At 30.8% G+C, this 26,255-nt stretch overlaps 2 protein-coding genes and 1 long non-coding RNA gene across 5 annotated transcripts in view; 2 read left to right on the plus strand and 1 right to left on the minus strand.

Annotated features, from left to right (window-relative positions):
• LOC139528651 (uncharacterized) overlaps window positions 1-23,112 on the plus strand; it is a 41,489-nt gene extending 18,377 nt beyond the window's left edge. For all 3 annotated transcript variants that reach the window (XR_011665654.1, XR_011665655.1, XR_011665656.1), the window contains exons 2-3: window positions 2,013-2,110; window positions 22,535-23,112. This is a non-coding gene — a long non-coding RNA (uncharacterized lncRNA). The remainder of the gene's footprint in view (window positions 1-2,012; window positions 2,111-22,534) is intronic.
• LOC139528648 (micronuclear linker histone polyprotein-like) lies at window positions 3,441-14,783 on the minus strand. The gene is made up of 17 exons (XM_071324736.1): window positions 14,467-14,783; window positions 11,986-12,114; window positions 10,950-11,036; window positions 10,238-10,315; window positions 9,947-10,010; window positions 9,536-9,628; window positions 9,055-9,162; window positions 8,814-8,927; window positions 7,281-7,394; window positions 7,038-7,151; window positions 6,797-6,910; window positions 6,544-6,666; window positions 6,327-6,419; window positions 5,641-5,787; window positions 5,159-5,266; window positions 4,328-4,390; window positions 3,441-3,915 (listed from the first exon to the last, which is right to left on the minus strand). The coding sequence occupies exons 1-17, from the start codon at window positions 14,699-14,701 to the stop codon at window positions 3,456-3,458; spliced, it is 2,244 nt and encodes a 747-aa protein (XP_071180837.1). The 5' UTR covers window positions 14,702-14,783; the 3' UTR covers window positions 3,441-3,455.
• Window positions 15,006-21,966, plus strand: LOC139528647 (uncharacterized). The gene is made up of 3 exons (XM_071324735.1): window positions 15,006-15,116; window positions 17,656-17,799; window positions 18,194-21,966. The coding sequence occupies exons 1-3, from the start codon at window positions 15,101-15,103 to the stop codon at window positions 20,938-20,940; spliced, it is 2,907 nt and encodes a 968-aa protein (XP_071180836.1). The 5' UTR covers window positions 15,006-15,100; the 3' UTR covers window positions 20,941-21,966.
• Window positions 23,113-26,255: the final 3,143 nt, after the last annotated feature.

Consider the following 26,255-nt stretch of genomic DNA (forward strand, 5'->3'; position numbering starts at 1 on the left):
TCAGAGTAGAACATTTTACCTAATTATTCGTGAAATATCATAAATGTATGGTGTTTTTATTTTTTTATTCCTGCAAAATAAAAAAATAAAATAAGATGAAATAGAAGTTGTAGCTGTATTTTAAGATAGATATTATATACAAAACTAAAATTTTAAAAGGAAAACGTATATTTTAATGAAAGTGAAATACATTTTCAAAACATTCTCAAACACCCATATTAAGGGGAAGTAACTCTTGTGATTTTAAATTTTTACAAACCGGCAAACCCCGCAAATCGGCTGTTTCCGTAGTCCAACGGTCGACCGATTTTGAGAAGTTCACTGAAATACCATAACAGGGACGAATCAACTTCGGGCCGATATTATATGGGACGAGATTGACACCTTGACTTAAACGCACTTGCAAATATGACGTCATATGATTACGCTGGATAACAAAAATGGAGAATCCAAACGCAGATGTTTTCAGATAAGTATTTGATTTAACATATAATGATTATGAAATACAATTTGTTGAGGCAATATAAAACATTTAGGATTTTAATCTGAGCAAAACATCAGAAAGTTTAGGCAGACAATAAATTAATGAAGAATGATAAATTGATATATTGTTGTCACATTCATAACAGACATATCGTAATCTGACATGTAAATGGTACATGGGTATATATGATAATCTGATATGTAGAAATTAAATTGTGTGAATAATATTCATCGTAAATTAACTTGGTGAAACGTTAATAATAATTTAAGTCGCCAGTTTCATCTTCAAGGGTTAAAGAGGGGGGGGGGGGGGGGGGGGGGTACTAAATTTGAGTTTAACTTAAACTTCCAATGCAATTTAAGATGCATAATGCTGTTTCTATTGAATGTATTGCTTCATACAATCATTACCTCTTGAACAATTGATTCTTTGTGGATATTTTTGTACTTTTAGGGGATTAAATATGAGCTGCCAGCAATGATATGAAACAGATTTTATGCAGACTCCATTTTAATACCTTTATTCAGCAATTATTGTTGGAAATACAGAGACAGCAAGTTTTGAATTACAGAAAGGAAGAGAAGTTTATATATCACACATAATTTTTATATTAGTTAATCAGTTTGTGGATTTACCAGTGATAATTCCAGTGGAATCTACTGGAACAATTCATGAACAAGAAAGTTCATGAACATTTAAGTGTTCATGAACTTCAATGTTCATGAACAATTTATGAACAAAGTTCATGAACAATTCATGAACAAGAAAGGGTTCATGATCATTGTTGTTCATGAACATTTAAATGCTCATGAACCTTTCTTGTTCATGAATTGTTCATGAACATTAAAGTTCATGAACATTACTGTCGATTTTCAGTTCATGAATTGCTCATCAAATGTTCATGAAGATATGATGAACTGTTCATGAAATCTGTTCATGAACAGTTCATGAAATGTTCATGCATATTCATGAATTATTTATTATCATCTCACAGGGGCATAAGCGATCAGTAGCTCACAGATTCACTTGTTTGTTTCAGATTATTTTATATATTTTTTGTTGGGGGAGGGAGCTGACTATTTTGAGCAGTGCTCTCAGCACTTCTATTTAATCATAAAAGTTACATTAAGACGAGCAAACATTAGCAACATGCGTATCATGGGTTTATTTAATTTGCATTATAAACAAACTTGTGTGGCAAAAGTAATTTCTTTATTTTAAAAAATATATGATTCATTATCATGATGATTATACACATGATACACAGATACATGTTACATGTATACACAGGTTCATACTATTTTTGTATATATAGCTCTGTAACAGTTTCTGTACTTCATTTGTTTGTACTTATACATCTTTGGATTTAAATGTTGGCTTTGATGAGTGTTCCTGACATGCCTGATGAAGGTAAATCCAGAAAAGCACTTTGGATGCATGAAATTATTAAACGTGTTGTAACAGTTATCAATTTTTCATGCTCCTTATTTTAAAACTAAAGTATATTATTACAATCTTTTTCTTTTAGATCGCCTGAGAATTACAGGACTGAGGTTACAGTATGCCATTCAAGCTTTGGTGATATATAAAGTAATGGTTTGAATTTGGGATCTTTATTATAGACAGGTAAATTGTTTATCCTGCAATTATCTAACTATTGTACAATGAGACCACTCTCCTCAAGAGTCCAAGTGAAAGAGAAATTAAAAACTATAGGTCACCATTTCGGCATTATGGCCTTCAACAATGAGAAAAACACATAAAAGGCCCAAAATCATAAATGTTAATAAACATGTTGAAGGAGAAAACTAATGGCCTAATTTATGTGGAAAAAAAATGAATGAACAAACAAACAAACAACAAGTGCTTAATTACAGACACAAACACACAGAATGTGGCGGGGTTTAAGTTGATTGTTTAATAACGGTTAAATATGTTAGCAAGCCAGGCTTTTCTTCCTGTTCTTATAATACATGTACGTGCAAATAAATTTCTGTTTTCTTACATCGTGAGAAGATTGTATGATGTAAATTTAGAACTTTATACATGTGAAATGGCAATGATTTTAAAAGGCAACTTTGAATACAAAATGTATCTCATTTTTATAAGAATTTAACTGACATTCTGAAATCTATACATCATGTACATGCATGACAACCCTGCTTTCATGACCTTGAATTATTCATGAATATTCATGAACAATTCATGAATATTCATGAATAATATTCATGAATATTCATGAATATTCAAGGTAACAATTCATGAATATTCATGAATATTCATGAATGTTAAATGGCACCTTGAATATACATGAATATTGTATGAACTGAATAAGCTTGAATATATATGAATACTGTATGAACTGAATAAGCTTGAATATACATGAATATTGTATGAACTGAATAACCTAGAATTAACATGAATATTTACCTATAGAATATTCATGAATATGAAATGGGATGTCCATGAATAATGAATGATTATTAAAGAGTAGTTTAGAATAACCTTGAATGTGAATATTTCATGAAAATTATATGGTTGAATACTCTAGAATAACCATGAATATTAAATGTTGAATATTCTAGAATAACCATGAATATTAAATGTTGAATATTCTAGAATAACCATGAATATTGAAGGGTTGAATATCTTAGAATAACCATGAATATAGAAATGAATGGTTGAATATTCTAGAATAACCCTGAATATAAAATTGAATGGTTGAATATTCTAGAATAACCGTGAATATAAAAAGATTGAATATTCTAGAATGAATTTGAAATAAGTGTCATTGAGAGTTGAATTTTAACGAATGTTCTAGAATAACCATGATAGCAATCCTGCCTGAAATCTCTTCCAAAAGAAAAACATTTATACATTTAGTATGTTAAAACCAAAAGCAAATACAGAAATTTAAGTTTAAAATATTTTTTAATCATGATAGCTGTAAAATATGAATTTACAATAAATTTTACTTATTAGCAGATGTTTTTTTCAGTCTGATAGCTTTTTGCACATTTTGCAATTTTGCAATGATATCCTTTTCGCATTTGTCAGGGAATTTTTCTAAAATTGTAATTGTCAAAAAATCGTATGTAAGCCTATCTAAGGCAGGCTTGACTTCATGCTTTGCATTGGCTTTCCTTCCTTTGATGCTGTGATGAATCAAATAGTCTTCTCCAAAAATAAACAAGAAAACATCTTTTACACACGACTGAAAGTCGCTTTTGTTGCTGATAACTTTCTTGATGTCTGCACTATTCTTGGTGTTATAAAGAATAACTTCATTCTCTACAATTTCTGGCTCATGTTTCATTGATTGAAATTTTTTCTTCAATTTTTTCACTTCTTCCTCTAGCTTCTCAATCCTCTTTTGAGAATCGGCAAAGGATTTCACTTTGGATGCCATTTTTTGCATATTCTCTTTAATCCTGTGATAAAAATAAACATAGTTAAGTAGAATATTAAGATTTTCTAATTACATTTTTGGTTTTAAAATATCGTGCCTTAACTATACATCTTATAGTATTATTGCTGCTTCAGTACCGACATGAATTACAAGTTACTGATATCTTTCTTAAAATTTAGAATTTATGTCCATCAACTCAGGTTTTAACTTCTCCATGCAAATATTACCTCAAAGGGAGTTTGATTTTACTAATAGGTCCCTTTTAATCATTTAATCATAACAAAACACTCAAATTATTTTTTAGTGGGTTAACATTTATTTTAATAAAAATAAATTGAGTTATTAGTTGTAATTGTATAAACTAAAGTAAAATGAACCCGCAGTATAAGTTTTAGCTTGTTTGCAAATAGGAGATCAAATTGTTATGCAATTACCATTCAAATGCTTCTTGTTCTTCTGAGTCTGCTTCTTGGTCTTTTGGCTGTGAATGACTTTTTCTGAAGAAGAAAAATAACTTATAAAATATGATCAAATAATGAACATGAAACTTAGAAACAGATCCTTTTTTTGATTTGAAGTAAATAAGATAACAAGTTCAAAATAATAATTTTCACTGATTATTGGAAAAGTAGAAATTTTTTGTGAATTGCTCATAAGTTTGTTGTCTCCACTTCTGCTATCTTTGTTTAAATTATCTTTATTTTCAGCCTATTTTCTTGGTGATCTTCTAAAACCCCCCAAAAGATACAAACAATGAATTTAACAGTACCAATTTTACAGCACCAGGTGTTCTTCATTGACACAGGAGCACAAATCATTTGAAAATTAAAAAAAAATTTATAAGGGAGATAATCCTTAATTTTAAGTCATTTCAAAATAGACCCTTTTGTATTCCAATTCTATATAAGGACTTGCTGTAAAATGTAGATATCTGACTTTTAATCATAATATGACGTTTATTATTTTTGTTAAAATCTTCTTTTCTTTCTCTCTAACATAAGCACTTGTAGTACTGAATATAAATGAGAAAATATCTATAACTCTTTGTTTAGATGTTGACAAAGTGGATATTTTAAGGTTCAAAATGTGACATTTTTGTTTAAATTTTTAGAAATTATATGCCAACATTATTTCAATTCAAAATGGTGACTTTCATTAGTTATAGACTGTTAAAAGTTTGGCAAAGAAAATGCTTATCAATCATTTATTATCTTTCAAATTTCTTTTTATACGCTTTAAGAAAAAAAACAATTGCTTCATTTTACCTGATAGTTGATGATGCCTCTTGTTCTTCTTCAGATTCTGTGTCCGACATTCTGATTAAAGGAGATTGTCTATGGGGAGTAACTGTTTTCTTCTGTGAAGAAGCTTTGCTAAAAAAGCAAAAATATACAAAACTGGATTAAGTATCAAGTCAACAAAAAAAAATTTAAAGGCAAAAAAAACAGTTCTGTTTTCTGACTTCTTCCTTTACACATTCTATAAACATTTATGTTTAAGCACTGTTATCCAAGTTCATACATAATTAGCTAATCAGTGTATGGTCAAAGCAAATTTTCCCAGTATTGTTCCTGTAAAAGGTTTTAAGAAAATGTCTTAAATTATTTAACTGAACCTTCAAATTCACTATTCATATCTAAAATGACCAGAAACAAATATATATTTTTCTGCCCAAACTTTTAGCTCTATTCTTTAATAAAAATATGTAACATATTTGTTCAATGCTTTCATAAGGATAGACATTTACCTGAGAAGATCTTCCTCTGTGTCTGACTGAAATTTACTCATTGAATATCTCTTTGGAGTTATTTTTTCTGAATTACCACTATTTTCACAGTTACCATGGTTACTTGTTGGTGACTTTATATATAAACGCTTTTTTGGTGGAAGTTTACTACAAAATTGAAAATAAATGAATGTAAAATATGTTTTAAAATGTATGCATGAATGTTTAAAGATCTAGCAATGTGTAGTACATGTAAATATAATTTTACACACTAAAGTGTATATCACATCCTGATCATTCACTTGTCAAAATTGCAAGGGTGGGGAGGGGGATTTGGTGAGGTCTTAGAGTCACACAATAATTTGCATAAAAAAATAACCTTTTCAAAAGTTTTATTGAGAAGTTATACATTACCAATAGGACATTTGGAAATGTAGTTTTAAATAAAGAACTTCTATAACCATAAACACTGGAGACCACTACACTGCCACAAACAATATAACAAATTATATATAAATAAATAAATCTTGAAGGTTAAAGATAGAATTCAATGATTATGGCTATTTTACGAAATTTTCCTGTAATCATACTGATTGATAATTTCAATTCTCAGTGGAGTTGGGAGATCTAAAGTTCATTCCAAAATTGTTATATTTTAACATTTTATATTGAAAAATCTGCATAATACATGTATTACAATTTTGTACCTGGCAATTTTTGTCAGATCTGCTTTATCTTCTGTTTCTCTGTCACTTTGACTTTTTCCAGTTGTTTTGGATTTCTTTCTTGGGGAAACTCTCCTAAAATGATTATCACTATATTTAAATTTGAGCAAAGAAAATATCAAATATTTATTATCTTTTCAATTGTTTTTTTTTATCAAAATACTTTTTTACATGCTTTAAAAAAAATGGTTCCTTTTACCTGTCAGTTGATGATGGGTCTTTGACAGTTTTTGTATGTTCTGCTTCATCTTCCGTTTCGCTGTCATGTCTGTCACTTTGACTTTTTCCGTTTGTTTTGGATTTCTTTCTTGGGGAAACTCTCCTAAAATGATTATCACAATATAAAAATTTGAGCAAAGAAAATATCAAATATTTATTATCTTTTCAATTGTTTTTTTTTTTTTTTATCAAAATACTTTTTTACATGCTTTAAAAAAAATGGTTCCTTTTACCTGTCAAGTGATGATGGGTCTCTGACAGTTTTTGTCTGTTCTTCTTCATCTTCCGTTTCTCTGTCACTTTGACTTTTTCCATTTGTTTTGGATTTCTTTCTTGGGGAAACGCTCCTAAAATGATTATCACTATATTAAAATTTGAGCAAAGAAATATCAACTATCAATTATCTTTTCAATTGTTTTTTTTTTTTATCAAAATACTTTTTTACATGCTTTAAAAAAAAATGGTTCCTTTTACCTGTCAAGTGATGATGGGTCTCTGACAGTTTTTGTCTGTTCTGCTTCATCTTCCGTTTCTCTGTCACTTTGACTTTTTCCATTTGTTTTGGATTTCTTTCTTGGAGAAACTCTCCTAAAATGATTATCACGATATTAAAATTTGAGCAAGGAAAATATCAAATATTTATTATCTTTTCAATTGTTTTTTTTTTTTTTATCAAAATACTTTTTTACATGCTTTAAAAAAAATGGTTCCTTTTACCTGTCAAGTGATGATGGGTCTCTGACAGTTTTTGTCTGTTCTTCTTCATCTTCCGTTTCTCTGTCACTTTGACTTTTTCCATTTGTTTTGGATTTCTTTCTTGGGGAAACGCTCCTAAAATGATTATCACTATATTAAAATTTGAGCAAAGAAATATCAACTATCAATTATCTTTTCAATTGTTTTTTTTTTTATCAAAATACTTTTTTACATGCTTTAAAAAACTAGAGGCTCTAAAGAGCCTGTGTCGCTCACCTTGGTCTATGTGCATATTAAACAAAGGAGTCACAAATGGATTCATGACAAAATTGTATTTTGGTGATGGTGATGTGTTTGAAGTTCTTACTTTACTGAACATTCTTGCTTCTTACAATTATATCTATAATGAACTTTGCCCATTAGTAACAGAGAAAAATATTTGGTAAAAATTTACATAAATTTACCAAATTAATGAAAATTGTTAAAAATTGACTATAAAGGGCAATAACTCCTTAAGGGGTCAATTGACCATTTAGGTCATGTGGACTTATTTGTAGATCTTACTTTGATGAACATAATCGCTATCTATAATAGTATTCAAGATAATAACCAAAAACAGCAAAATTTCTTTAAAAATTACCAATTGGAGGGCAGCAACCCAACAACCGGTTGTCCAATTCATTTGAATATTTCAGGGCAGATATATATTGACTTGATTAACAATTTAACTCCTTGTCAGATTTCCTCTAAATGATTTGGTTTCAGAGTTATAAGCAAAAAACTACATTTTACCCCTGTTCTATTTTTAGCCGTGGTGGCCATCTTGGTTGGATGGCCAGGTCATCGGACACATTTTTCAAACAAGGTACCTCAAAGATAATTGTGGTTAAGTTTGAATTAATTTGGCCTAGTAGTTTCAGAGGAGAAGATTTTTGTAAAAGATAACTAAGATTTACGAAAAATGGTTAAAAATTGACTATAAAGGGCAATAACTCCTAAAGGGGTCAACTGACCATTTCGGTCATGTTGACTTATTTGTAAATCTTACTTTGCTGAACATTATTGCTGTTTACAGTTTATCTCTATCTATAATAATATTCAAGATAATAACCAAAAACGGCAAAATTTCCTCAAAATTACCAATTCAGGGGCAGCAACCCAACAACAGGTTGACCGATTCATCTGAAAATTTCAGGGCAGATAGATCTTGACCTGATAAACATTTTTACCCTGTGTCAGATTTGCTCTAAATGCTTTCGTTTTTGAGTTATAAGCCAAAAACTGCATTTTACCCCTATGTTCTATTTTTAGCCGTGGTGGCCATCTTGGTTGGTTGACCGGGTCACGCCACACATTTTTTAAACTAGATACCCCAAAGATGATTGTGGCCAAGTTTGGATTAATTTGGCCCAGTAGTTTCAGAGGAGAAGATTTTTGTAAAAGTTAACGACGACGGACGACAGACGACGGACGACGACGGACGCCGGACGCAAAGTGATGGGAAAAGCTCACTTGGCCCTTCGGGCCAGGTGAGCTAAAAATGGTTCCTTTTACCTGTCAAGTGATGATGGGTCTCTGACAGTTTTTGTCTGTTCTGCTTCATCTTCCGTTTCTCTGTCACTTTGACTTTTTCCATTTGTTTTGGATTTCTTTCTTGGAGAAACTCTCCTAAAATGATTATCACGATATTAAAATTTGAGCAAGGAAAATATCAAATATTTATTATTTTTCAAATTTCTTATCAAAATACTTTATTTTCATATGCTTTAAGAAAAAAACAATTGCTTCATTTTACCTGATAGTTGATGATGCCTCTTGTTCTTCCTCAAATTCTGTGTCTGTCATTCTGATTAAAGGGGATTGTCTATGAGGAGTTACTGTTTTCTTCTGTGGAGAAGCTCTACTAAAAAAGCAAAAATATACAAAAATATAATTCACGTAAAATGTATAAATATATATTTTTCTGTCCAATCTTTTAAATCTATTCTTAATTAAAATACCATTTTTTTTATTCAATTACCTTAGAAGATCTTCCTCCTTGTCGGACTGAATGTTACTCATTGAATGACTCTTAAAAGATAGTTTTACTGAAGTACCACCATTTTGATTTTTTTTTTCCATTTATGGGTTGATCACTGCAGAAGATAAATCATCCAATCATTATTTCCCAATAGGAAAAAAGAACTTTTTCAAACAGAATGGGATTTCTCTTAAAAACTTGACAAGTTTGTATAGTTGGCTTTTCAGTTGAAAGTTGAAGATAGTTATAAATATACCTGATAGATGGTGATACAATTGATTCATCCTCTGACTCTGACTGAGTCAAACTCAAAGATTCTCTCTGTGTCTTTAGCTTCTGTGAGGACATTCTAAAATTAATAGTATGAAAATATATAGAAAGTCATGTATTCAAAATATTGAATAAAATATTATTTACATTCATTTGACATTTTATGCTAAAAGAATTACAGGTTATAATGAATGTTTATCCAATTAGATACTAATCCCTACATACCAATTTGTCTATAACCTCATAAAAGGACAGTTTATATGTTGAGGTGCTCAGTAAACCAAAATATAGCTCTAAATATCATGAATATCTCTTAAAATAAAAATTTCAACACTATTTTAACAGAAAAGTATATGGTACATTAATATATATTTTTTTTATTTAAAAAAAGACATACCCTCTTTCTCTGTTTTTCTGCAAAAGGTGTAATGCCTCTGCATTCAAAGCTATTGATCGTAATTCTGAAAATTAGAACAAGTTATTTTTTAAACGAAAAGCTTAATTAAAGCAGTCAGACTGAAAATAATGTAATTTCAAACCTCATTTGACGGTATAGACCTTTAAGTAATTAAATGCACATAACAATTTTCATTGGATTTTCCAATGAAGTAAAAGAATTTCTAGAATGAATGTATCAATAATTCACTAAACTTAATTCTTAACAGCTTTAAAGGCAATATTTACTTACTTTCATCATCATTTGCCTTTTGTGTGGTTTTTTGTTTCTTTGGCATAGAACTTTTTGTATTTTTTTCTGCTGGATGGTCTGAAATAAGGGAAAGAATGAGTTAAACCAAAAAATGTGAATTATAAAGACTTTCTGATGAAGTTTATTGAACTATTATTTGTATACACCCATTTAGACGGGATGTATTATGGTAAAAGGTTGTCCATCCGTCTTGTCTTATTGATGTAAGCTATCTCTCAAATTTTTTTTAATTCAGATTTTACATTTTGGGGCTTGTGTTCAAGATTATCAAAACTTAATATTTAAGCAGGAAAATATTTATTTATAAAACTTTTATCAGTGACATCTTTCAATTCACAAAAAGCTTTATAAAGGAAAAAAGGATATTATAAGATTTTATAAATGGTTTATAATGTGTATGTACTGTTACACCACTGTCCCAGGTTAGGGGATGGTTGGGATCCCATTTACATAATCAACCCCCCCCCAATGCTGAAAATAATTGACAAAAATATAAAACATGACTAGTGAATATCCTTAATATACTTTGGAAGATCCAGTAATCTTTTACCTTAAAACTGTATAGCCTATAGTTATCCACCTTTCTGCTTTTAAGGTTTACCCGATACCGAACCTAAAATATACCTTCATGTAAACAAAATTTTTAATAAAACAGAAAGTGATTTTTTTTGCTACTACTGGATTTTATTACCATTTGTCTTGTTTTTCCTTTTTCCTTGAGGCTCAATAACACTATCATGACTATCCGGGTTTCTTTCAGCTGCTGATGGATGTATACCTGTAACACAAACAGTTGTGTACGGTATAAATATAAAGTACACATTTTAATAAGACATGCAAGAGGCTTTTATAATTTTCTAAATCAGAGTTTAATATAAAAAGATCATTAAAAACAAATGATTTATTTTCAGTTTCTCCTATAGGCAAATGTCTGACAGTTTTGATGTAAATAGGGAGAAGGTAGGTCTCATGACATCCTGAACATTTCTTCCTTAATCAAATTTTCAAGCTGCGTCTAATATAATAGAAAAAAGATGACAGATCTAGTGATTTATTTGTCACTATGTATAAAGCTATCTTATTGGCAGACTGTGGATCATCAGGGATTATCAGACACATCTTTTAGGTGATAATAATCTACCGGTAATGATTATCATGACCATGTTTGGTTTAATTTGGCTAATACATGTACATTATACGTTTTCTCGTTTCAATTGTTTTACATTGTCTTATCAGGGCCTTTTATAGCTGACTATGCTGTATGGGCTTTGCTCATTGTTGAAGGCTGTACGGTGACCTATAGTTGTTAATGTTTGTGTCATTTTGGTCTTTTGTGGATAGTTGTCTCATTGGCAATCATACCACATCTTCTTTTTTATACATGTACTTAGAGTTTTTTATTTTTTTATTATTATACTTTTTCCATAGGAAATATATTTCAAAGGTAAACTGAAAACTTATATTGTCAATAGACAACAGGTAGGGTATGGCAGACAGCATGATGGATCTAGTGTCAGCTACTGTAAAAGCAAAAAAATAAATGTATACCTAATTTACTGTGTTTAGTTTTTATCACTATATTATAAAGCTTAATACATACATAAACATTCTTTTTTAACTATTTTCTCCAAATTTGTGATAATTTAAGGAACCTTTAAGGTCATGACGGTTGAATGTAAAAATGTAATCTTACAGAGATTTATATATATAACAATAATATAACCTACCTTCATCACAATCAAAGTCAGGTAAAATTTTCTTCTTTGGTATCCTTTTTCCTGAGGGTGTGCGAGATTTTTTTAATCTATTATGGATATCCAAGTCTTTTGCAAGGTCCATTAACTTTGTCTCCTCGTCTAGAAAACAGAAAGATAATCAAAGTATAATTTGCCACATTAATGCAGGCCGTCACAATTAACAAATATATTTAAATACTGAGATGTTTGAAATGGAAAATAACTTAATTGAATGTCAACGAAAATAAATTATTTTTTATTTTATAATTGTTTAGGGTATTTATCATGTTTAAAGTTTTTTTTATTGATTAATTATTCCTTTTTCTACTTTTACATGCATACAGTTTTATTATTTCAAGTATGTGAGCAATAAATACATAATATGTCAAGGTTTTCATTCTATAAATTTTAAAGACTTCAATCTTTAAACTTTTATTTTTTTTAATCAGACTTCTAGTCAGAGTTTTATAACTCTTGATTTCATTATAACCTTTTAAAGTTATTTCAGCATTGAAAAAACCCAATATGTATGCATGCAGGTACAGGAATGTTAATAATGATTTATAAATTGTGGACATTACTCTCAGTAAAAATTATGTAAAATAAACCACATCCCCAACAAGGGGGGGGTCTAATCTAAATGGAAGTATGTCAATATAAGAATAAATGCAAATATTAGAAATTTATTAAGTGTTTATCATGTTTTTTGTCAATCTTGGTGCTTTATTATTGCCATGCATTATTTAACACACTAATCCTTTCATATAATATTGACCGTTACGGACTTTTAAACTTTAAACCACAACAAATTTCATTTTATTCAAAAATTAACATCTTGAAAGTCATTTTTAAATATGTATAAAATAGTAATTAATTTAGTCAATTAAGCCCCCCCCCCCCCCACCTTCCTCATTTACCAGTCTTTCCCATAAAATTAACTTATCTTTGATTGGTTTTTATTAATAAATAAATTATGATCTTTAAAGGGTGTTTAATTCATAATGCTTTATAGATTAAAATTACATAAAATTAATTGTGTCTATTACTTACACCTTAAAAATTTAGGTATTTGAGGTACACTGAGTTAAAAAGGGTGTTTAATAATAGCCTGAGTCAGGGTTTTAGCTAGGATTTTGAGGGCTTTAGTCACTTTTGCGCGATAAAAATCAGCCTTATTTTTTTTATAAAGCAAGGGATCTAGGATGTTTATCAAACTAGCTATACATATATGTCCAAGTCCTTTAAGGACTAGTCTAGGATCTTTGAAGACTTTAGGATTGCTTATGTAGGCAGTTATTGGCAATATTGAATGAATTGACTGATGTGATGCTAAGATATGAAGATAAGAATAGGGATCTGGTAATAAGATCAAAACTTCACTTCAGTTATTTTCAGGGCACACCCCTTAATTATCAACAAAAGTTGGGTGCCTCTATTTTTTAACCACTGTACAAGTGAACTTGTAACAACTTTTTCACTTCACAATCATTTATATCCTTGAAAATACGTTTTAATATCTATTTGGAATCAATTTCTTTAATATTGGATAGAAGAATCTGCATCTATACTTAATGTGACGATTCTTATGACTGTAGACTAGATCACGTTTACTTTCGATTTTTAAACAAAATGAAATGAAAACGGGAAGTGACAATTGGATAATAATTTCAGAACAAAACCGGATTCATTTTCGAACTTTAACGCATGCGCAATGCATAGAACAGGAAGCACCTGTTTGCAAGTGAAAATATTTACGTTTTTAATAAAGTTCATTCTTTTTAATCGAAGTTGTCGAAAGTTTTTAATGAATATTTATATAAAGTATGACGAAAATACGTTGAACTGACGAAACTACGACAAGCAAACTGCAAATTATGATCGTAAGGGAAATATGGAAAATAAAATAAAGTTGAAATGTCCGGGAAGTTTATCAATTTTGTTCAAATGACGAAAATACAACTGAACTGTGAGAAATGATTAAAATGAAAAGCTGACTGACTGATTTAACTTAAATAGATTATTATGATGATCATTTATGAGGTTTTATAATGATAATTAAGGGATTAGTGACCCATCTGATTGGCGATAGGCGGATTACTTGTCATCACAACTTTTAACACCTTTTTGACGAAATTGATATGAAATATTTTCGTCATTTCTAAAACCTTTTCGTAAAATACGAAAGTGACGAGCGCTAGCAAAATCACTGCCCTGAGTAGAAATGAACCTAATTTAAACCCCAAGATATATTTTTTATGTAGATTGGTAGATTGCTATAAATTATGAGGGGCCGGTCTTTCAGTGACTTAATCTTATTTTACAGGAAAGTATGATAAATGCAGGGTATCTTATTACATTTGAACAACACAATTTCTGGTGTAAATGATTATGTAATATTCCTTACACTTACAGTCACATGAAATTATTTCAAAACTATTTTTAAGAATAGATGATTTTTAAACATTTACTTACCATATGATGACAAAATGTAGTAACAACTGTACAGAGTTTTTCCATATCTAACTTGAACAACACACATAAATTCTTTAGAATCTCCATCTTCTCCATTAAAAATAACAGTTGTTTTTGGTGTTACACCAAAAGCTTGTTCATTTTTCCAGAAAACAATAATGTCTGAGCCATTTTCCTTAATGCTAATTTTTCTTTCACTGGCTAATTTTATAACCTCTGCCTCTGACAATAACATGATTAAACACAACTTTTTCTAAAACGAAGCACCAACAATTTGAATCTTGACGCTACCATGTGCGTATTTTGCTTGGCACTGCTCAGTGCTGACAGGTCAGTTGGGGCATTGTAGGTTTAAGTTCTAAAGTCATGCATCAATGTTGAATAAAATTGGATAAGTTAAAAATATTTAGTGGTTCTATTATGATGAAACATACTAGCAGTTTTAAGATTTATATTAAGCAATATCATAAAACATTATATCATTATCAAAAAGAAATATATGCAGATTTTCCTGTCTGTGGCCTCATTCAGAGACTGAACTAAAGGAAGTTACGTAATTCCAGATGTGATCTCAGCAGGTGACAATCTGATAAATGCACACAACCAGATCTGAATTAATAAAAGACAAATTACTATGGAAGAACTATGTGGTAAGTAATTAATTTTTGTATTGTATAGAAACTATATAAATTAGGGATAGGGTATAATGTTGGGCAATGATAACTTCCTTTTTGGAGGTGCCTAATTTAAAAGACATAATACAAAATAAGTTTTCTTTTTAATCTTATAAACTTTACACACAGTGTCATTATAATTTAACAGAGCTCCAGATAAGCTGCGTATTTGCGTGATCACGCATTACAAATAAAAGAAAACGCAATGCAATTGTCCATTGAAGGGTTCAACAACCCAATTAATTCAACGGAAAACCCAATTATATGCCAAAACCATGAGTTCTCAACCCTTTTATTGGCTCCCGTTTGTGTTATTTACCCTTATCTGTTTACAGTCGTCGCGTAAACTATTTTTATAATATTTATAATTGGAAATTTCCTGTCGTTCTAAAAATAGATCCCTGCATCAAGTAGCTGAAATGGGTCCCTGTTTGAGTTTTCCGTTGCTCAATAGGTACACGTGTTTTTGTAAATATTTCGATCTTCTCGGTGTTTATCCAATTAGCGTGTGTCATGAAGTCATATTTTTTTCGCATTGCTCGGGATTTTTCATAACATACATCGAATTAAAAGGAAAGTGAATGTCCGGTTAAAATATTGAATAGAAGCATGTTTTCGGCTTATTTTGGAAAGCTGAGGGAAAGTTATAATGATAACAAGACTCAGCCAGTGTCTTTAGGAAGCGTCCATCGAACGCACGGGCGTGTGTGCGTACCATAACGAAAACATTGCTAATAAACACGGGGTTTCATCAAAAACGAATTCAGTTGGAAAAAGTGAAAGGCCAAATCGATTATGAAATGATAAAGCATCAGAAACCAAAAGTTTTAATAAGGGAGCTACCATTTGATTTTTATGGGGGGGCTAGGATGAAAAATTTTGTCCTGCATTTTTTTTAGTTGTAATCTCTGTCCTGCCTTTTTATTTTTCACTCTATTCGGTCCTGCTTTTTTTTTTTTTTAGTTTATCCTGACTTTTTTTACATAAATTGTCATCCTGACTTTTTTTTTTGCAAGTGTCTCATCCTGCCTTTTTTTTACTCAAAACTCCTGTCCTGCCTATTTTTTTCAAATTTCATCCTAGCCCCCCCCCCCCCCCCCCCCCCCCCCCCCATAAAAATCGAATGGTAGCTCCCTAAAAGACAACTAAACCCAGATTTATGTAAATTGAATAAAAGAAAATTATTCAAGTATAATTAGAGTTTATATACTATTTTTTATTCATTTTACGGTTAATTAATTAATACACACACCATGCACACAGCCACTGATCAGGCAATGGTCTCAGAATTTATTATACATGTTATATAAAGGTATAAGACGAGTGCCTGTGAATACACATATCATTTTTGGTGAGAAAATACAAAACTGGCAAACGGTTTGAAACGGGACACAAATTAAACCTACAATTGCTCCTCAGTGAATAAACCAAATAAAACAGCTAGCAAATAACCCTAACCTTAACCCTAAACCAAATAAAAGAGCTAAACAAAGACAGAAACATATTAATTTAAGATGGAAAAAAATTGGGGTTGATATTGCCTAAATATTCAATATTGTGTCGATGAAAAAACCCAATACATTAAGGAGCTTGTTGGTGAAAAACCCAATTTGATATTAACCTGAGGGGTGAATTGGAATTGATAATGCAATTAAAAAACTTATCACCCAATTATAAAGGAAAATGGTGGGTAAAAACCCCAATTTATGAATTCTTATCTGGAGCTCTGTATAATTATCATAAACTACTAAATGTTTAGAAAATTTTAAAATATATATTTATAAAGTTTATAAAAGAATGGCTGTAAATGATGATGATTGTTATGAATGAAATTTGAGAGTATTAAAAGGGGGGCTCCAATTTTAAATAATAAAAGGGGGGGGGGGGGGTTAAAAAAAAATATGAACTTATTTTCTTTAGACATTTCATAGTCATATTTTTTTTGGATTATATAAAAGATGACATTCTAATTTTTGTTCACCTGGTTTTAAGGGCCAAACAAGCTTTTCTCATCACTTTGCGTCCGACGTGTTCTCCTTCGTCGTCTGTTGTCATTTAAACTTTTACAAAAATCTTCTCCTCTAAAACTACTGGGCCAAAATAAACCAAACTTGGCCACAATCGTCATTGGAGTATCTAGTTTAAAAAATGTGTCCGTCGACCCGGCCAACCAACCAAGATGTCCCCCATGGTTAAAAATAGAACATAGATGATAGGGGTAAAATGTAAATTTTGGCTTATATCTCTTAAACCAAAGCATAGTTATCAATAAATTATACATAGGGAAGTGTGTGTGTATATTCAATTTCTTCAAAGGGGCTTCTTTTTTAAAGAGGGACATAATCCAATGTAGGCCCCACATCACGTTATCAAGTTATGAAAATTATACCGTACTCAAGTTTTGTCTATTTCACTAAATCACTTGGTCTCTGAGTGTCGTCCTCTGTTAATTAAAAAAAAAAAGATGTTTTAAAGTGGAGACACAATTTCTTACTTCAGGCTTTTATTTTTTCAGACCAGAACCGAAAGACAAAAGCAGAAAACTTTACAACAGTTACAACTACTGATGGGAAAATTAAATATATGTGCAAGCTGTGTGAGCAGTTACTGAGTTCAAAACAACGAATTCTGACTCATTTAACCACAGTCCACAATTTAAGTAAGTTCATTTAGTACATATATTTAACACGTTATCATATTTCAATGACAGTCTTTATGAGAATCTTGACCAGATAATACCATTGTGCACCTTCTGTTTTTTTTAGTCCAATATCATGATTATAGAGAAAAGTTAAAAATAAAACCTTGTTACTATCTTTCCTCTTCAATCCCTTGATTCATGTTATAACAAGTCACTAAAACTTACTTAAGTAGTCACAATTTTATACTTCACAATGTAATATTATGATTTTTAATTTTGTGTGAGAATCTGAATTTGAGTCTCCTTTAAAATGAAAAACAACGTACCATATAAGAGCAGGTGGTATCATTTTGTAAGTTTTGCTCAATGTGTCTCTTAATTAACTATTTTACTTATTTTGTTTCTATTATAGGTCCCATTAAAAGAGTGAAAAAGCAATATGTGGATGACCCAACAATTCCAATTCCCAAGCGTACTTTACTTAGACATTCTTTAGAGAAAAGATTTGAAATAGCAGAAGAGAACAACTGGTGCAATGAAAATACAGCTGCTACAATGAGTACTGAAACCATTACCACAACCAATACTGAAAGTGAAACCACTACTTCAACTGATTCATCAGGAATGCATTTAGAATCAAATGGACTCACACAGAATTCTACAAATATAATTCAGGAGAATGGGGACATATCCCACCAAAATGATTTCACTTTGCTAGAAAGTGATATGCAAACAACTAATGAAAATTTACAGTCTGATAGTCCAATAATAAATGAATATTCACTTGATAATAGTGATGAGTCAGATGATGCATCCTCTACATGGTCAAACAATTCATACAAAGATAGTTCTGGTTGTGATGATAGTTCTAGTAGTGAATCCGAAAAAGAAGAAGGAAGCCAAATGCCTGAGAACGAAGAATTATCTATATTGGAATTACAATCAATGTGCCTAATATCTTATGTTATTAGACACAACCTTACTGGGGCGGCTGCAGATGATATTCCAAAACTTTTGAAGATATTTTGTCCAAAAAATGTTGACTTTTCTCAATTGTCATACAAAAAGATACTAGAACGCTTGTCAACAAACACCCCTAAATGTATTCATATTTGCACTGTTTGTAATAAAACATTCTCAGATAATAAGGACAATTTTGAATGTGAAACACCAAATTGTAGTGGTTTGCGATACAAAGGCAAAAGACAATGTCAGACCAAGGCTTCACGTCTACCGGTAAGCTCATTCACAATTGGAGATGTTCAGGGACAACTGAGATACTTGATCATGAATAAATCAAATCTGGAAAGTCTACTGACCACCAAAGATAATGTCCATAATACAATGACAGAATATGAAATGAAAGAAAACTTTGTAATTCATGACATTGTTGACGGAATAAGCTACAGAGAGCTGAATAAACCCGGAGCTTTCTTGTCCTATAGATATGCTTTTAGTGGCATATTCAACACAGATGGCATACCCTTGTTTTCATCTACGAAAGAAAAACTTTGGCCAATCTTTATTGCAATAAATGAATTTCCTGTTTCACAAAGATTTTGTAGAGAAAATCTGATTCTAGCAGGTATCTGGCAAGGAAAAGGAAATCCACCATTTTTTCAGTATATATCAGCTTTTGGACAGGAAATGTCAAAATTATACTTTGATGGTTTTACACTTGACAATGAAGACAAAATATTGGTAAAGTTTGGTGTATTAGCAGGAACCCTTGATTTACAAGCAAAGGGATATGTTGCAAATATGACAATGCATAATGGAGCATTTGGTTGCATCACATGTGAGGAAGAGGGTCGTACTGTAAGACAGGGAAAGGGAACTGCTAGATGCTATCCTTTTAGATCAGAAGATGAACAAAAACCTATACGAGCACACATGACTTTTGTGAATGAAAGCTTGACTGCAAATCATCAAAATAGAATTAAAGGAATATGTGGTCCATCTGGCTTAATTGCTATGCCATGGTATGACATCATTGTTGGCACTGTTCCAGATTATATGCATGGTACATTGCTTGGAGTAACAAAACATCTACTTCAAAAATTTCTATCACCAAAGAATTCTAACAAACCCTTTTTTGTTGGAAAAAATATACAAGCCATTTCTAAACGAATGACTTCAATTAAACCGCCTGATTTTGTTGAACGAGTACCAAGAGATTTGGAGAAAAACTACCAAAACTTCAAAGCTACTGAACTACAAGCATGGTTATTGTATTATAGTCTACCATGTCTTCATGGATTCTTACCAGACGTGTATTTGAAACATCTTGCACTTTTATCTGAGGGCATTTATATCTTATTAAGTGACAACATTACAAGTCAAGACCTTCAGAAAGCTAAAGAAAATCTGTCTAAATTTTATAAGGACTTTGCAATATTGTATGGAGAAGGGAGTTCTGGTCTAAATGTCCATAACATAGGTCAGCATTTAGTGTTCTATGTGCAGCATTGGGGACCTATTTTTGCTTGGAGTTGTTTTGGATTTGAAGATGCAAATGCAAACATCTTATCTTTTGCACATGGAACCAAGGATGTTACCAAACAGATTTTAGGAATGAAAGAGGCACATATGATTGTCCACTCAACTTCAATTAGTCCAGACACAGCATGTGGAGCTTTCTTTAAAAATATGAACAAGAGATTCTCAAAGAAATGGAAACATACACAAGAAATGAATAACTGTAGCATTGCAGGGGCTGTTAAACCTTTTGTACTGCCAAATTATTCTACTAGTGAATTTGTTAACACTTTTTGTAATTCAACAGATATATCTTTACTTAGATCAGCATTAAGGGTGGAAGTTAACAATGAGAAATACTATGGAAAAGATTATACTAAAATGAAGACCAAAGTATCTTATGTAGCTTTATGTGAAGGTGGCAATATTGTTGAAATTCAGTCATTTATACTGAACACAGTAACAAATCATGTGTATGCCTTAGTATTGAGACTAGATATTTCACAGCAAACATTTCTTTATGTAGCAGAGGGACACCATATTATGTGTGTTGAAAAAACAAATGATGTAGTCATACTGGGAGTAAATAAACTGAAGGAAAAACTCTTTTACATGGAAGTTGGAAACAAAAAATATGTTGCAAGAGTTCCAAATGTGCATGGCCGTGGAGTTCTTAAGTGATTGATGTAATTTTTGCAGGATAATACTTATGAACAGTTTTTTAGTTACAGTATACGTATAAATTCTAAAAGTTCTTATTCTTAGGCATCAAAAATCCAGTCCAAATATACAAACAAAAAGCCTACAACAAATTCTATTTATCAAATTTTATCAATATTGTTGCAGTTTGCCACAAATAATTCTGTGACATTAATATCATGCAGCTGTATATATTCATGCTTATTCATGTTTGTCACACAATGGAAAAATATTTTAAGTCCAAACTTTATTCCTCGTTATTCATACTTATTCATGAAATGTATGCAAAATATTCTAAGTCCAAACATTCAAGTTAATTCATGATTATTCATGTGAAAAATAAAGATTTTTTTCCAATGTTAATTCTGTAATTTAAAATACTTTACATGTTTTGTATGAAGATGTTGTAGTTGTCACCTACATGAGCTATCTAATGAAATGATCATTATAATTTGTTTTTCATTTGACTGTGGAATATATGTTATTCAGCTACAACAATCAAGTAAAAATATACAAAAAAAAGACCTAGAACAAATTTTATTTATCAATTTGTATGTTGTTTGCCACAAATAATTCTGTGACATTGTCATGTAGCTTGATTCATGCTTATTCATGTTTGTCACACAATGGAAAAATATTCTAAGTTCAAAATTTATTCCTCATTATTCATTCTTATTCATGAAATGTATGACAAAAAATTCTAAGTCCAAACATTCAAGTTAATTCATGCTTATTCATGTTGACAAAAAGGGTGTTCAAAACCCCCCAAAAAAAAAATTTCATAAAAGAAACTTGATTATTCTATAAAATAGTAAGTGTCTAGTATTTTAAGCACATTTATTTGTTGTCTCCAAACAGTTATTAAGAATTCATGTATATTCCAGTTAATTCATGTTTCTTATTCATGAATAATTTGGACACTGGAATAGTAACCATGAATGGAAGTGGAATATTCATGAATATTCATGAATATTCTACCTTATTCATGAATACATGAATATCAAGAAAGCAGGGAAATAAGTAACTGTACAAGTATGTAGATATATTCTGAAATAGCACAATTTTCCATTCTTCAAGAATTGCAATACAATAATTAATGTACCCAATATAAATCATGATAATTTCTTAATTAAAAATGAAGTGTCTGTACCAGCAATAATATTTATAAACACGTCAGAGACATGACGGATACACCTATAATAATATACTGAACTTGCAAGCTAAAATTTCTTTTGGATTACTGATATTGATCATGTTGACAATGGTTGATATTGAAGTATTCCTGTCATTGTTCACATTTGGAAAAGGAGATATAAATACATAAATTTAAATATTTATTACATAGTGCTCTTTTTTAAAATGTGTGAAAATTTAATTTTTGTTCAAATGTTGAATGAAGACATTTATATACTACAGGTAAAAAAGGATGGGAATTATTTTGTTAGCATTTTAATTGTACCTTTTTGAAGAAGTATGTTTGCACTAACTTTTGATTACTTTTTTCATTTTGAAAATTTCATTTGATATATACATTTGTACATTGTACATGTATTATATTTGGATTTTTATATTTCAGGGATAAAGACCTTAGACCTGCAGTCAGACACCAGTTAAAAGTTACTTATTATATAACTCATGATCATCATGGCCATTATCATGATTATGGAAGATCTGATTAAAATTTGTTTAGAAAGCTACCAAATATGTCCGTGAAAAATAGAAAAAAGACAGCAATTCTACATAATGTACCGTACTAGCCTACTAAGCAGAAGCATTGAATGTTTCAAGACCAAATGAATTGGAATTTAGTGTTTTGATGCTGAAAAACGAGGAATATTAATTTCATCATTATTGAAGTTAATTATTGAATTGAAGATTTTTTTACCTCAGTTAAAATGAATTCCAAATATACATGATATCAGCAGTTCAGAGATTTGTGAATATTCTTAGAATAGGAGCTTCAAAAAGGATTTCAGTTAAAAAATTGTATTTCATGGATGTAAAAAATGTAATTTGTTGTCTCTTTCATGAAATATATGAAAAAATCTGCAATATCTAACCAAGACGAGTGAGAGATCTACAAATAGACATGCTATTCAGTTGAATTGTAAACATGGTAAAGAGGAATTTTGAAATATTCATTTATAAGACTTATATGAGTGTTTTGTTATTTTTATGGCGATTACAGGCAATTCAATATAAATATTAATCATACCAGTAAACCTACAGATATGTACATTTTCATGAGATATGTACATGTATGCATGCAAATCACTGATGCACCACTAATGGAGTTGCATGTACATGTAATAATAAAAGTAAGAATATGACATATGAAACAACTCTCCATCAGGGAACAATTTATAGTCATACATTTTGTACATGTACATTTATGTATTGGCCACCAGAGAACAAGAAAATCATATTTTGTCATTATTTATATTTCAATCTCATTTCATAACACACAAACTACAGGTTTACAAAAGGTTCAAAAGCATAATAAAGTGTTTTGATTGCAGTTGTTGGTCATACATGTATTGATGTTGGCCTTCAATACTGAGCAAGACCTCTGTACAAGACTACAAGTGTAACAGCCACACAATGTTTGAACCAAAAAAAAATGGGTAGTTTTCTTTGTTTGCATTTATATCATGTAGCTGCTATTTTGTACATGTGTACATTTACATACATGTTCATGTGTATCTAACTTTTCTACAGGTACGTACATACATGTATACTTGGGAAATCGGAATTATATTATATTTGTCCTGTCCCCTATATCATGATTCATTCATTTGATTACCACATTACAATGTATACATGTATGGCAATGAGACAGCATTCCCAACACACAGACAGAAATTACTTTCTTCTTATTTTAAATTTACATGTATCATATTTATGTACATAGTACAGACTGTACAGCTAGAATTTGATACAAAAATAAGATGATGTGGTATAATTGCCAATGAAGTTTTGATTAACAATTACAATTAAGTTGTGTTACTTTTGTGATTGGGTCAGGTAAAGATAGGTTATATATACTGGTACATAGAATTTCTTTTATTCTGACAGAAAAGTTGGCTCCAATCTCAGCAATGAAAACACGATAGATCATGTTGATTGTGCTGAATGTCACGTAAGCACTTGCAGCTATTTCTTGGCTGTCCATTTGTATTGGTGGCCACTTTGTACAGTAGGCAGGATTTTAATACGAAATTAGCGACCTAAAAAAATAAGTCACTATTTCCAACGTCATGGTAAAAATGTATACTTTTAAAACTTTTGAAAATGTTAGAATAAGTAAAATTTTGCTCCAAATAGCAATGAATGGGTTGAAAAGGAATATTCTGTCCAACAAAATACAGGAAATACAGGAAATAACAAGGGACATAAAAAAAAAAGCAAGCCATACAAAATTAACTAGCCTGACAACTGTTGAAAAATCAATCATTTAGAGGCCAAAAAAAATCACCCTGCGTATGCCCCCCCATGAAAATAAATTCAAAAAGACCTCCAAATCATGATTAACAAATTGATACCAGTCACTTGATTAACAGCAGATATTCAACAAGTAAAATTTGAATATTTTTATGCAGGTAGGTTATTTTATTTAAATTTTAAAATTGCCAATGACACACCGATCAAACAAAAAAATAATGAATTTCTTAATTCTTAATGAAAATGCAACTTTTCCCAGTAAAATGTTAATGGTTTACAATACAAAAACACTAGAAGAGACATAGTAGGGTAATCTATTAATTTATATTATGAACATACACTTGTGAAATCGGAGCTATAATACAAGCACCCCAGATGGCGAATTTAAACAAAATAAGGGGGAGGGCTGCGTGCCCCAACACTAATCGACGTTTGGAGTGCTACACATAAACATAATAATGACCTGAATAATTCTGAATTTGTTTCCTTCAAATGATAAAGCAAGCAATAAGGGCATATTTGTTTATTCGCTCAATTATATTATTACATAAAACACCGGTGAAAACAAAATATATACACATAGTTTTTCCGTCAGCCGATCCGACTATTACATGGTCTTTTAGGGGCAGCCCCGATGTTCCGACACCCCGTTAGTCCGACACCCTATTAGTCCGACACCCCACTAGTCCGACACCCCATTGGTCCGACACCCTATTAGTCCGACGCCCCATTAGTCCGACACCCCAATAGTCCGACAATTACAATTAATCCCGACCAATAGTAGTAAGCTGTTAAACAGAAATGTACTAATTTGTGAACCTAGTGTTGGACCAGTTTTTAGAGAGCAATCTGCAGGGACACATCGATAGTACTATTATGTAAATATAAAAAATGTTTATCTTTATGAGGAACAACATAAGATAACTTGCATACCGAAACTGTGAACACATACTTTCCACATCAATTAACTTGTCAAATAACCCGCTATCCGAACGGAATTTCTTACCCCTCACCCCTCCATTACGGGAGATGCAAACAACAATCTTCATCTTTAACTCATTTATTGGTAAATGAATTGATTCGATATTGTTGATTAAAGATATACATTCATTGGGTAGTTTAACAGATTCCGAAGACTTTGAGTTTTTTCTTATTTGTTTGTTTATTGTTTGTCCTATTATATAGATCTATTGTATTTCAAATAAAAGTGAACACAAATTCAGGAACTTTGCAACTTAGATCAAGGGGTATCCCTAGAGTATATGTATCAAAGGCAACAAAAAAATCAACTTGTAAGTATACAAAAAAAAGGGCAATACAAATGTTCAATTAATCCATCCCTATACATTTTTGTTTAGGAGCCAGCTGAAACACACCTCCAGGTGTGGGCGTCAGTTTCTCGCTGCATGGAAGAACAATAAGGGGCCTTCGGCCGTTGTCTGTTCGTTGGTCGGATTGTTGTCTCTTTGACACATTTCCATACTCAATTTGAATATTAAGGAAAAAAAAAGTTGTTTTGAACAAAAACTCGCACTCACAACCTGCAATGTAACTACATGTAGTTGATCTGGAAGAATATAAACAACACTACAACGAAAGTCTCATTAGAAGATCGGTATATTCTTACTTGTTATCGGTATTCGAATGTGCAATGATAGTAGTTTCACGGAACCAAGAAAGAAAAAACACGTACATGTATATTATTACAAAAAGCATCTACAATGTAACTAGGCCAGGTATCAACATATCAACAAAATAAATGCAGGTTCAAATATTGGAAATAATGTTTGGCAGTTCTGTGTTTGTTTTAATACGCCCGTCAAAATTTTTACTGGACGTATTATGGTATACAAATG

Source organism: Mytilus edulis, chromosome 6, assembly GCF_963676685.1.
Source record: "Mytilus edulis chromosome 6, xbMytEdul2.2, whole genome shotgun sequence".
Taxonomy (NCBI): domain Eukaryota; kingdom Metazoa; phylum Mollusca; class Bivalvia; order Mytilida; family Mytilidae; genus Mytilus; species Mytilus edulis.